The sequence below is a fragment of the Salmo trutta genome, chromosome 15 (assembly GCF_901001165.1).
Source record: "Salmo trutta chromosome 15, fSalTru1.1, whole genome shotgun sequence".
Taxonomy (NCBI): Eukaryota; Metazoa; Chordata; class Actinopteri; order Salmoniformes; family Salmonidae; genus Salmo; species Salmo trutta.
In genome coordinates, this window is record NC_042971.1 from 57,419,207 (window position 1) to 57,431,243 (window position 12,037).

A 12,037-nucleotide genomic window follows, 5' to 3' on the forward strand; every position below is an offset into this window, starting at 1 on the left:
ATTGCACTCTCTGTTCAGGGTCTACCAGAACTTGTCCGACTTGTTTTTGTTTAGCGTTTAAAACCTTTTTTGCTGCGGTATGCCCTAATGAATACGACCCATAAAGAGGACTAGATGATGTGCTCCTAGCTCACTTAACGTCCTGGTCTGGGTTCCCTGTGTCTGCAGACAAGTCTAACCTGTTGGTGTGCCGCAGTAACCAGGGGGCTGAGGTCCCCCTGTCCCCCTCTCTGCACAGACACAACATCAGCCAGATGGTCTTCCACAAGATACGCAAGGAGGATCTTGTCATCGTAAGATTACCTCTCTGTCACTCACTCTCCTTCTCCCATGACTGAAAGGTCAGTTAACATCCATTCCTATTATGGTGTAATGACCTCTTTAACCTGTGACACGGTCACATACACCATGACTGAAAGGTCAGTTAACATCCATTCCTATTATGGTGTAATGACCTCTTTCACCTGTGACACGGTCACATACACCTGCATGTACCTGCTGATATTGCCACTCACACACACACGATAGAGGACTTCAATCGGAGACTGAATTGTCGCTCCTTAACTGGTTCAGGTGAAATGGTGGCATGAGATCTCAACTATGATATGAATAATGTAGGTTAATAAAATATAAAATATACATAGAAATAAACACTCACAAATACAATTGAAATAAGGGGTGGATGTGTTTGGCTGACCAGGGGAGAGGCTCTTAGACCCGGTGTTCCCTGTGTGTTACAGAAAGATAGTCTGGGACAGGGGACGTTTACGAAGATCTTCTGTGGCGTGAGGAAGGAGCTGGGAGACTACGGAGAGATTCACCAGATGGATGTCCTTGTTAAGATCCTGGATAAGGCTCACCGAAACTACTCCGAGGTTGGTGGAGAACCTCTCCTCACCTCCAGCCAACAACATGTAGTGTTAAGGACATGGACTTGGAGTCTTTTTGCAATAGTTCTTTAAAGGGACATGACTCTTCCATTGCTGACAAGTCATTTTATTTAGCACAATGTTTTGACAATTAATGTGTTCATTTTCTATGTTTCCTTACATTTCCTACTATACAATATTTAACTCGGTCTGACGGCTCTTCTCTCTTCTCTCCAGTCGTTCTTTGAAGCCGCCAGTATGATGAGCCAGCTATCCCATAAGCACCTGCTCCTCACCTATGGCGTGTGTGTCTGCGGAGAGGAGAGTAAGTGACATTACCAAACTAAATTATACCTCTCACCGTTTCCTCTGTTAGCCTCCCTCTACCTCCATCCCATCCGTTTCCTCTGTTAGCCTCTCTCTGTCTCCATCCCAACCATTTCCTCTGTTAGCCTCCCTCTGTCTCCATCCCAACCGTTTCCTCTGTTAGCCTCCCTCTGTCTCCATCCCAACCGTTTCCTCTGTTAGCCTCCCTCTGTCTCCATCCCAACCGTTTCCTCTGTTAGCCTCCCTCTGTCTCCATCCCAACCGTTTCCTCTGTTAGCCTCCCTCTGTCTCCATCCCAACCGTTTCCTCTGTTAGCCTCCCTCTGTCTCCATCCCAACCGTTTCCTCTGTTAGCCTCCCTCTACCTCCATCCCAACCGTTTCCTCTGTTAGCCTCCCTCTACCTCCATCCCAACCGTTTCCTCTGTTAGCCTCCCTCTACCTCCATCCCAACCGTTTCCTCTGTTAGCCTCCCTCTACCTCCATCCCAACCTTGGCCTATGCTCCATGGGGCCATGGGCCTAAGCCAGCGTTTCCCACTCAGTCCTGGGTCCTACTCTACTGGTTAAAATAATCCAAGCTTCATGATGAGGTGATTGTTTGAATCAGCTGTGTAGTTTTAGGGCAACAACCAAAACGTGCACCGCCTGGGGTCTCCAGGATCGAGTTTTGGAAACGATGGCCAAAGCTAACCCAAGCCGCCTCTTCTCACCACCCTATCCCCTCAGGGTTCTGACCTTCTCTCACCCCAAACTCTATCTCTATCTCCTCTCTACAAAACTGTTGTCTGTCTGTCTGTCTGTCTGTCTGTCTGTCTGTCTGTCTGTCTGTCTGTCTGTCTGTCTGTCTGTCTGTCTGTCTGTCTGTCTGTCTGTCTGTCTGTCTGTCTGTCTGTCTGTCTGTCTGTCTGTCGTCTGTCTGTCTGTCTGTCTGTCTGTCTGTCTGTCTGTCCTGTCTGTCCTGTCCTGTCCTGTCCTGTCCTGTCCTGTCCTGGTCCTGTCCTGTCCTGTCCTGTCCTGTCCTGTCCTGTCCTGTCCTGTCCTGTCCTGTCCTGTCCTGTCCTGTCCTGTCCTGTCCTGTCCTGTCCTGTCCTGTCCTGTCCTGTCCTGTCCTGTCCTGTCCTGTCCTGTCCTGTCCTGTCCCTGTCCTGTCCTGTCCTGTCCTGTCCTGTCCTGTCCTGTCTGTGATAGGGGTCTATTCCTAGTTAAGTTCAACTGTGGGGGCTGTGGATTAAACACAGCAGTTCATTAGGGCATTCAACAGAACACGGAAATTAACGTTTCTTATTGGACAAGTCCAGGTAGTCCCTCCCCCATTTCAGGCAGTTTTCTTCCGTTTGTAGCCTAATGCTTTCTGGGTAACATCAGGGCCAGCATCGGTCTGGAATAAAATCCTTTTTTAACCGTGTGCCTGCTGAACTGGCCGAGGCTCTAGGTTAATCCTATGTTATGTAAGGACTGGAGCAGCCAGCTGTTGTAGGAAGTAGGCTTCGCTCTATATATCACTAGGCATGGTCATGCCTGGTTTTAAAGGTGTGTGTGTGTGTGTGTGTGTGTGTGTGTGTGTGTGTGTGTGTGTGTGAGATCCAGCACTCAAGTGGATCAATGAAGATTGATTTGATACCGTATGAATAAGAATATCCATGTGGATTGAGATTGGATGCTTTTACCCACCAGTCCCTATTGACCAGAGAAGTTGGGAAATGGCTCATCGAAACAGTATGGCAGTTTCAAGCCCCTTTATTTGATGTGCTACAGTGGTCCAGCTGTGATGTGTTGAATTATAACCCTTTCAGACATGATGGTGCAGGAATATGTGAAGTTTGGCTCCCTGGATACATACCTAAAGAAGAACAAGAGCTCTGTGAACATCACCTGGAAGCTAGAGGTGGCCAAGCAGCTGGCTTGGGCTATGCATTACCTGGTAAGACCAATCAATCAATCAGTCAAATAACCAATCATCCAATTACCTAGTAAGACACCCTAATCATAATAATCAGGAAGAAACTCCATTCACAAGGCCCCAGATGGTTCACCGAATGGATGCAGTCCCTGAACAGTAAATGGTTTTGGATAGAAGCCGTCTGCTATTTGTCCTGGGTGGTCTAGTGCTCAGCGTTGTGGCCCACATCTCCAAACCAGCGTTTTCATGGGTTCAAATCTGACCCACTGTCTTTGGCTGCGTTTACACAGGCAGCCCAATTCTGATCTTTTTCCACCAATTGATCTTTTGGCCAATCAGATCAGCTCTTTTGCCAATAATTCGGCAAACGATCGGAATGGGCTGCCTGTGTTAAAGCAGCCAATGTGATTCCCCCCCCCCCCCCCATCTTTCCCACTTTCTCTCTCCTCTCTGTCCAATAAAACATATTAAATATAACTGCATCTGATCTCAGTGTAATGGTGTAACATCTGTGTTCAATCTGCCACTAATCAGTCCACCATGTTCAACTGAATAACAGGAGGATAAGAACCTGGTCCATGGGAATGTGTGTGCCAAGAATGTTCTGTTGAGCCGCGAGGAGGACAGGAAGACTGGGAACCCCCCCTTCATCAAACTGAGTGACCCTGGAATCAGCATCACGGTGCTGCCTAAAGATGGTGAGTACCAGCCCGTGTGTTAGTTATTACAAAGAGATACTGTACTAAGAAATGGTACTTTACTGAACTTTTGCACGTTGTTTTACAATACTATGTGTAAACTATCTAGCTTGGTTACGCAGCGACACATGGTGCAAGGTGTTTTGGGGGGGTTTGTTCCTAATGTTTTGTACACTAACAGCTAAAAGCATACAACGCACAAACAAACAAGGTCAGGAAGGAAGTCTCTTTCATGTGTGCTGTATATTTTCCCACCCCATTGTCCTGTCCTCCCCTGTCCCTCCAGTCCTTGTGGAGCGCATCCCCTGGGTACCTCCCGAGTGTTTACAGGAGGACAGACACCTCACTCTAGCTACAGATAAGTGGGCCTTCGGCACCACTCTGTGGGAGATCTGTAGTGGAGGAGACAGACCACTCGGCACACTGGACTGCTCCAAGGTGCAATTCACACTTTTATTCATGGAATAATTACATATTGCTATATATATATATTAATAATTATATATTTCTAATTCTAATTTGTTAGTAATGGTAAGCCTTGTGCGAGCCAGGACGGTCTATAGGCAGGAGTCCATCTCCTGTTTCTGTACCATTACAGCTCCACTGTAAATTACAGCCAAATATCAAGGTGGTTTTTACAAGCAGGAAATCAGATGAATTTAAATCAAAGTCGAAGATGTCCAACCTGAGGGTTTTGTGCCTCAGTTTACTGGTATGTTACAGTATGTTATGTTTAGAGAGACATAGTTGTCTTGTCTGGACACTGGGACTAAAGCTGTCTTCTAACATTATGTCTTCATCAGGTTTGTCTTTGTCTTGTTAAACACTGTCCAACTGTCATGCACAGCATAATAATCTATTATTAGTAACGTACTAGAGTTATGTTTCTAGTTGATGTCGTCCTCTTGTCCTCTGTAGAAACAGCTGTTCTATGAAGACCACCACCAGCTGCCTGCACCTAAGTGGACAGAGCTGGCCAACCTGATCAACAGCTGTATGGACTATGATCCGTCCAGCAGACCGTCCTTCAGAGCTGTCATCAGAGACCTCAACAGTCTCTTCACTCCTGGTTGGTTGTCTCCTCTCTTTCTAGTGCTCTGCACACTGACAAACATGTCCTAGTCATTTCACTGATACTGGCCCAGTGGCTCAGTGTGTTATACCAAGACACTGGCAACAGCAGTTCCATTCTCACATGGATTACAACATATTCTGAATGTAGGCTTTGGGTCTCTGTCAGTGTTGGCAGTTCTATGACACTTTGGGGTAAAAATGTATGCTAGATTAGCATGTATGTTTTGGTTTATTTCCAGAAGGTGTTGATTGTCTCCTGTCTCCTGCTCCAGACTATGAGTTGCTGGTGGAGAGTGACATGGTGCCCAACAGGGCCAGAGGGTTTGGGTTCCCAGGGGCCTTTGAGAACCAAAACCCTGCTCAGTTTGAAGAGAGACATCTCATCTTCCTCAAGCAGCTGGGCAAGGTTAGACAACACACACGCCACCACTCTGTCTCTCACTCACTCTCTGTCTCTCACTCACTCTGTCTCTCACTCACTCTGTCTCACTCACTCTGTCTCTCACTCACTCTCTGTCTCTCTGTCACTCACTCTCTCACTCTCTGTCACTCTGTCTCTCTGTCTCAGTCACTCTGTCGCTCTCTCACTCACTCACTCTCTCTCTGTCACTCTCTCTGTCACTCACTCTGTCTCAATTCAAGGGGCTTTATTGGCATGGGAAACATATGTTTACATTGCCAAAGCAAGTGAAGTAGATTATAAACAAAAGTGAAATAAACAATAAAAATGAACAGTAAACATTACACTCACAGAAGTTCCAAAAGAATAAAGACATTACAAATGTCATATTATGTCTATATACAGCGTTGTAACGATGTGCAAATGGTTAAAGTACAAAAGGGAAAATAAATAAACATAAATATGGGTTGTATTTACAACGGTGTTTGTTCTTCACTGGTTGACCTTTTCTTGGCGCACTGTGGTATTTCACCCAGTAGATATGGGAGTCTCTCTGTGTCTCTCGCTCTGTGTCTCTCGCTCTGTGTCTCTCGCTCTGTGTCTCTCGCTCTGCCGCTGTCGCTCTGCCTCTCGCTCTGCCGCTCTGTCTCTCCGTGTCTGTCTCTGTCTCTCTCGCTCTTTTTCTCTCTTTTCACTCCCTCTGCACATTTTACTCTCTCTAACTCCCTCCCTCTCTGCACTTTTTACTCCCCCTCTCTCTCTCTCCCCCTCTCTCTCTCCCCTCTCTCTCCCTCTCTCTCTCTCAGGGTAACTTTGGCAGTGTGGAGATGTGTAGGTACGACCCTCTGCAGGATAATACTGGGGAGGTTGTAGCAGTCAAGAAGCTGCAGCACAGCACAGCAGAACACCTCCGAGACTTTGAACGGGAGATAGAGATCCTCAAGTCCCTTCAGCATGACAACATCGTCAAGTACAAGGGAGTGTGTTACAGTGCTGGTGAGATTTACCATCATCATAACTCGAGTAACTTAAATCACCAAGGCAGGGATCAAATCTAACTGCCTGGAGCTCAGGACCTGAACCAAGGATATGCTGATTCTTGATACCTTTTCAAAGGAAACACTTTGAAGTTGATGGAAATGTGAAATGAATGTAGGAGAATATAACACATTAGATCTGGTAAAAGATAATACCATGCTTTTCTTGTTTGTTTCTTGTTCCAGAGAAAGGCCGTAATGTATTATTCCTGCCCAGGCGCAATTTAGATTCTGGCCACTAGATGACAGCAGTGTATGTGCAAAGTTTTAGTCTTATCCAATGAACCATTGCATATCTGTTCAAAATGTTGTCTCAAGACTGGCCAAATGTGACTAATTGGTTTATTAATACATTTTCAAGTTCATAATTGTGCACTCCTCAAACAATGGTATTCTTTCACTGTAATAGCTACGGTACCTTGGACAGTGCAGTTAGATTAACAAGAATTTAAGTTTTCTGCCCATATCAGATATGTCTATGTCCTGGGAAATGTTACAACCTCATGCTAATCACATTAGCGCACGTTAGCTTAACCGTCCCGTGGGGGGGGGGTCACCTATCCCGTAGAGGTTAAATCACCAAGGCAGGAGATCAGTGCATCGGGTCCATTTTGTGTAAGACTGGCCAGGATTGTGTTTAGTAGCGCAGAGGTTTTCAAATCTTTTTCTCTGGGACCTCCAGATGTTTCACAAGGTTATTGTAGCCCTGGACTGATTTCCCTAATCAGGGGCTTGATAATTAGCTGACCAGTAAAATCAGGAACGGCTGAGGCTTCCTCTGTCGGGTTCCTCTCTGACCCTCTCCCTCTGTCGGGTTCCTCTCTGACCCTCTTCCTCCCCTTTGTTCTGTGTCTGTCTGACCCTCTCCTTCTGTTGGGTTCCTCTCTGACCCTCTCCTTCTGTTGGGTTCCTCTCTGACCCTCTCCCTCTGTCGGGTTCCTCTCTGACCCTCTCCCTCTGTCGGGTTCCTCTCTGACCCTCTCCTTCTGTTGGGTTCCTCTCTGACCCTCTTCCTCTGTTGGGTTCCTCTCTGACCCTCTCCTTCTGTTGGGTTCCTCTCTGACCCTCTCCCTCTGTCGGGTTCCTCTCTGACCCTCCTCCTCTGTCGGGTTCCTCTCTGACCCTCTTCCTCTGTCGGGTTCCTCTCTGACCCTCTTCCTCTGTCGGGTTCCTCTCTGACCCTCTTCCTCTGTTGGGTTCCTCTCTGACCCTCTTCCTTCTCTCTGCTCTGTGTCTGTCTGATCCTCTTCCTCTGCTCTGTGTCTGTCTGATCCTCTTCCTCTGCTCTGTGTCTGTCTGATCCTCTTTCTCTCCTCTGTTCTGTGTCTGTCTGATCCTCTTCCTCTCCTCTTCCTAGGCCGGAGGAACCTGCGTCTGATCATGGAGTACCTCCCCTACGGCAGTCTGAGGGACTACCTCATCAAGAACAAGGACCGCTTCGACTACAAGAAGCTCCTGCACTACGCCTCACAGATCTGCAAGGTACTCTACTCCTCTACTCCTGTAATACTGTACTCCTCTACTCCTGTAATACTCTACTCCTGTAATACTGTACACCTGTAATACTCTACTCCTGTAATACTCTACTCCTCTACTCCTGTAATACTGTACTCCTCTACTCCTGTAATACTCTACTCCTGTAATCCTCTACTCCTGTAATACTCTACTCCTCTACTCCTGTAATACTCTACTCCTGTAATACTCTACTCCTCTACTCCTGTAATACTCTACTCCTGTAATACTCTACTCCTCTACACCTGTAATACTCTACTCCTGTAATACTCTACTCCTCTACTCCTGTAATACTGTACACCTGTAATACTGTACTCCTCTACTCCTGTAATACTCTACTCCTGTAATACTCTACTCCTCTACTCCTGTAATACTGTACTCCTCTACTCCTGTAATACTCTACTCCTCTACTCCTGTAATACTGTACTCCTGTAATACTGTACTCCTGTAATACTCTACTCCTCTACTCCTGTAATACTCTACTCCTGTAATACTGTACACCTGTAATACTCTACTCCTCTACTCCTGTAATACTGTACTCCTGTAATACTGTACTCTACTACTCTAGTACTGTACTCCTCCACTCCTGTAATCTTGTAATACTGTACTCTGTAATACTGTATTCCTGTAATACTGTATTTATGTAATACTGTACTCCTGTAATCCTGTAATACTGTACTCTGTAATACTGTATTCCTGTAATACTGTATTTATGTAATACTGTAATCCTGTAATACTGTACTCTGTAATACTGTATTCCTGTAATACTGTATTTATGTAATATACTCCTGTAATACTGTAAAAACAGCTGTACAGAAGATGGTATGTTATAACATCAATCAATCAAATGACGATGATTGATATGTCATCACTGCTGCTCATCATCACTGAGGTCAAAAGAAACCTGCAGAAAGAAATCTCTTACAATGAATTCATCAGTTAATATCTATTTGATCGATATCTATGTGAGAGGTATTTATATAGATATATTGTTGAGGTATGTGGAGCATCCTTGGGGTTTCCCATGGTAAAACAACAGCCTTACCTGTGTTCTGTAGGGCATGGACTACCTGGCGACCAAACGCTACATCCACCGGGACTTGGCCACGCGGAACATCCTGGTAGAGAGCGAGCTGAGGGTGAAGATAGGAGACTTTGGCCTCACTAAGGTCCTGCCTCAGGACAAGGACTACTACACTGTCAGAGAGCCGGGAGAGAGTCCCATCTTCTGGTGAGAAAAGATACAACATCTTTTAGCAGACAGAGAATCATGTTTCTCTCTAACATCTCTCAGCAGACAGAGAATCGTGTTTCTCTCTAACATCTCAGCAGACAGAGGAGAGAATCATGTTTCTCTCTAACATCTCAGCAGACAGAGAGAATCATGTTTCTCTCTAACATCTCTCAGCAGACAGAGAATCATGTTTCTCTCTAACATCTCTCAGCAGACAGAGAATCATGTTTCTCTCTAACATCTCAGCAGACAGAGGAGAGAATCATGTTTCTCTCTAACATCTCTCAGCAGACAGAGAATCATGTTTCTCTCTAACATCTCAGCAGACAGAGGAGAGAATCATGTTTCTCTCTAACATCTCAGCAGACAGAGAATCATGTTTCTCTCTAACATCTCAGCAGACAGAGGGTAGAATCATGTTTCTCTCTAACATCTCAGCAGACAGAGGAGAGAATCATGTTTCTCTCTAACATCTCAGCAGACAGAGGAGAGAATCATGTTTCTCTCTAACATCTCAGCAGACAGAGGAGAGAATCATGTTTCTCTCTAACATCTCTCAGCAGACAGAGGAGAGAATCATGTTTCTCTCTAACATCTCTCAGCAGACAGAGGAGAGAATCATGTTTCTCTCTAACATCTCAGCAGACAGAGAATCATGTTTCTCTCTAACATCTCTCAGCAGACAGAGGAGAGAATCATGTTTCTCTCTAACATCTCTCAGCAGACAGAGGGTAGAATCATGTTTCTCTCTAACATCTCAGCAGACAGAGGGTAGAATCATGTTTCTCTCTAACATCTCAGCAGACAGAGGGTAGAATCATGTTTCTCTATAACATCTCAGCAGACAGAGGAGAGAATCATGTTTCTCTCTAACATCTCTCAGCAGACAGAGAGAATCATGTTTCTCTCTAACATCTCTCAGCAGACAGAGGGTAGAATCATGTTTCTCTCTAACATCTCTCAGCAGACAGAGGAGAGAATCATGTTTCTCTCTAACATCTCAGCAGACAGAGAATCATGTTTCTCTCTAACATCTCTCAGCAGACAGAGGAGAGAATCATGTTTCTCTCTAACATCTCTCAGCAGACAGAGGAGAGAATCATGTTTCTCTCTAACATCTCAGCAGACAGAGGGTAGAATCATGTTTCTCTCTAACATCTCAGCAGACAGAGGAGAGAATCATGTTTCTCTCTAACATCTCAGCAGACAGAGGGTAGAATCATGTTTCTCTCTAACATCTCAGCAGACAGAGGAGAGAATCATGTTTCTCTCTAACATCTCAGCAGACAGAGGGTAGAATCATGTTTCTCTCTAACATCTCAGCAGACAGAGGGTAGAATCATAGTCTTTTGAATGAGTCGGCATATATTTTTCCTGATTTTAAAGTAATCTGGATTTTTCGGACACAATCCTCTATGTATTTGTTCCTATTTATTTTGTGTGTGAGTTTATTTGACTTTGTTGTGTTGAAGGTATGCCCCAGAGTCTCTGACAGAGAGCAAGTTTTCAGTGGGCTCTGACGTGTGGAGCTTTGGAGTGGTCCTCTATGAGCTGTTCAGTGACAAGAACTGCAGTCCTCCAGCTGTACGTATCTTCTGCTGCTCCTCTTCTTCAATCTCACACTTTCACTTTTCATCTGTAATGCTGTGGTGCCTCCTCTGTCTCCGTCAGTCAACCTTTCTCTCTCTGATGCCTCCTCTGTCTGTCAACCTTTCTCTCTCTGATGCCTCCTCTGTCTGTCAACCTTTCTCTCTCTGATGCCTCCTCTGTCTGTCAACCTTTCTCTCTTTGATGCCTCCTCTGTCTGTCAACCTTTCTCTCTTTGATGCCTCCTCTGTCTGTCAACCTTTCTCTCTCTGATGCCTCCTCTGTCTGTCAACCTTTCTCTCTTTGGTGCCTCCTCTGTCTGTCAACCTTTCTCTCTTTGATGCCTCCTCTGTCTGTCAACCTTTCTCTCTTTGGTGCCTCCTCTGTCTGTCAACCTTTCTCTCTCTGACGCCTCCTCTGTCTCTGTCTGTCAACATTTCTCTCTTTGATGCTGTTTACTGTGGAAAGAGCTTGAATAACACTTGTTATAATTATGTCTATTGAGACTTTCTTCTCCCGTTGTGGTCTCTGTACAAGGTTAATATATAAATCCACTAATGCATTTCTCTTTGCAAATTTGATTAGTTTACCTGCCATCCTTAAACTGTATGCTGTAATTAACACAGCTCTTACCGCCACTTCCCTCTCCTCCCCCTACTGCTCTTCCTCCTCCCCCTAATCCTCCTCCCCCTCTTCCTCCTCTCCCTACTCCTCCCTCTTCCTCCTCTCTCTACTCTTCCTCCTCTCCCTCCTCTTCCTCCTCCCCCTACTCCTCCTCCCTCTTCCTCCTCCCCCTACTCCTCCCTCTTCCTTCTCTCCCTACTCATCCTTCCTCTTCCTCCTCTCCCTACTCATCCTTCCTCTTCCTACTCCCCTACTCCTCCCTCTTCCTCCTCTCCCTACTCATCCTCCCTCTTCCTCTTCCTACTCCTCCTCCCTCTTCCTCCTCCCCCTACTCCTCCCTCTTCCTCCTCTCCCTACTCATCCTCCCTCTTCCTCCTCCCCCTACTCCTCCCTCTTCCTCCTCCCCCTCCTCCTCCCTCTTCCTCCTCCCCCTCCTCCTCCCTCTTCCTCCTCCCCCTACTCCTCCCTCTTCCTCCTCTCCCTACTCATCCTCCCTCTTCCTTCTCTCCCTACTCCTCCCTCTTCCTTCTCTCCCTACTCATCCTCCCTCTTCCTCTCCCTACTCATCCTCCCTCTTCCTTCTCTCCCTACTCCTCCCTCTTCCTTCTCTCCCTACTCCTCCTCCTCTCCTCCTCCTCTACTCCTCCTCTCCTCCTCCTCTACTCCTCCTCCCCCTCCTCCTCCCTCTTCCTCCTCCCCCTACTCCTCCCTCTTCCTTCTCTCCCTACTCATCCTCCCTCTTCCTCTTCCTACTCCTCCTCCCTCTTCCTCCTCC

The 12,037-nt window shown here is 46.2% G+C and overlaps 1 protein-coding gene across 4 annotated transcripts in view; it reads left to right on the top strand.

The window, feature by feature from the left end:
• The window catches only part of LOC115149432 (tyrosine-protein kinase JAK2), an 81,777-nt gene that overhangs the window by 67,279 nt on the left and 2,461 nt on the right, over positions 1-12,037 (top strand). For 3 of the 4 annotated variants that reach the window (XM_029692277.1, XM_029692279.1, XM_029692280.1), the window contains 12 exons: positions 169-293; positions 741-875; positions 1,107-1,194; positions 2,990-3,117; positions 3,656-3,794; positions 4,081-4,232; positions 4,713-4,863; positions 5,108-5,274; positions 6,075-6,264; positions 7,663-7,787; positions 8,876-9,048; positions 10,524-10,635. In XM_029692277.1, the coding sequence (XP_029548137.1) occupies positions 169-293; positions 741-875; positions 1,107-1,194; positions 2,990-3,117; positions 3,656-3,794; positions 4,081-4,232; positions 4,713-4,863; positions 5,108-5,274; positions 6,075-6,264; positions 7,663-7,787; positions 8,876-9,048; positions 10,524-10,635 (1,685 nt within the window). The remainder of the gene's footprint in view (positions 1-168; positions 294-740; positions 876-1,106; positions 1,195-2,989; positions 3,118-3,655; positions 3,795-4,080; positions 4,233-4,712; positions 4,864-5,107; positions 5,275-6,074; positions 6,265-7,662; positions 7,788-8,875; positions 9,049-10,523; positions 10,636-12,037) is intronic. The other variant, XM_029692278.1, reaches the window with a different exon arrangement.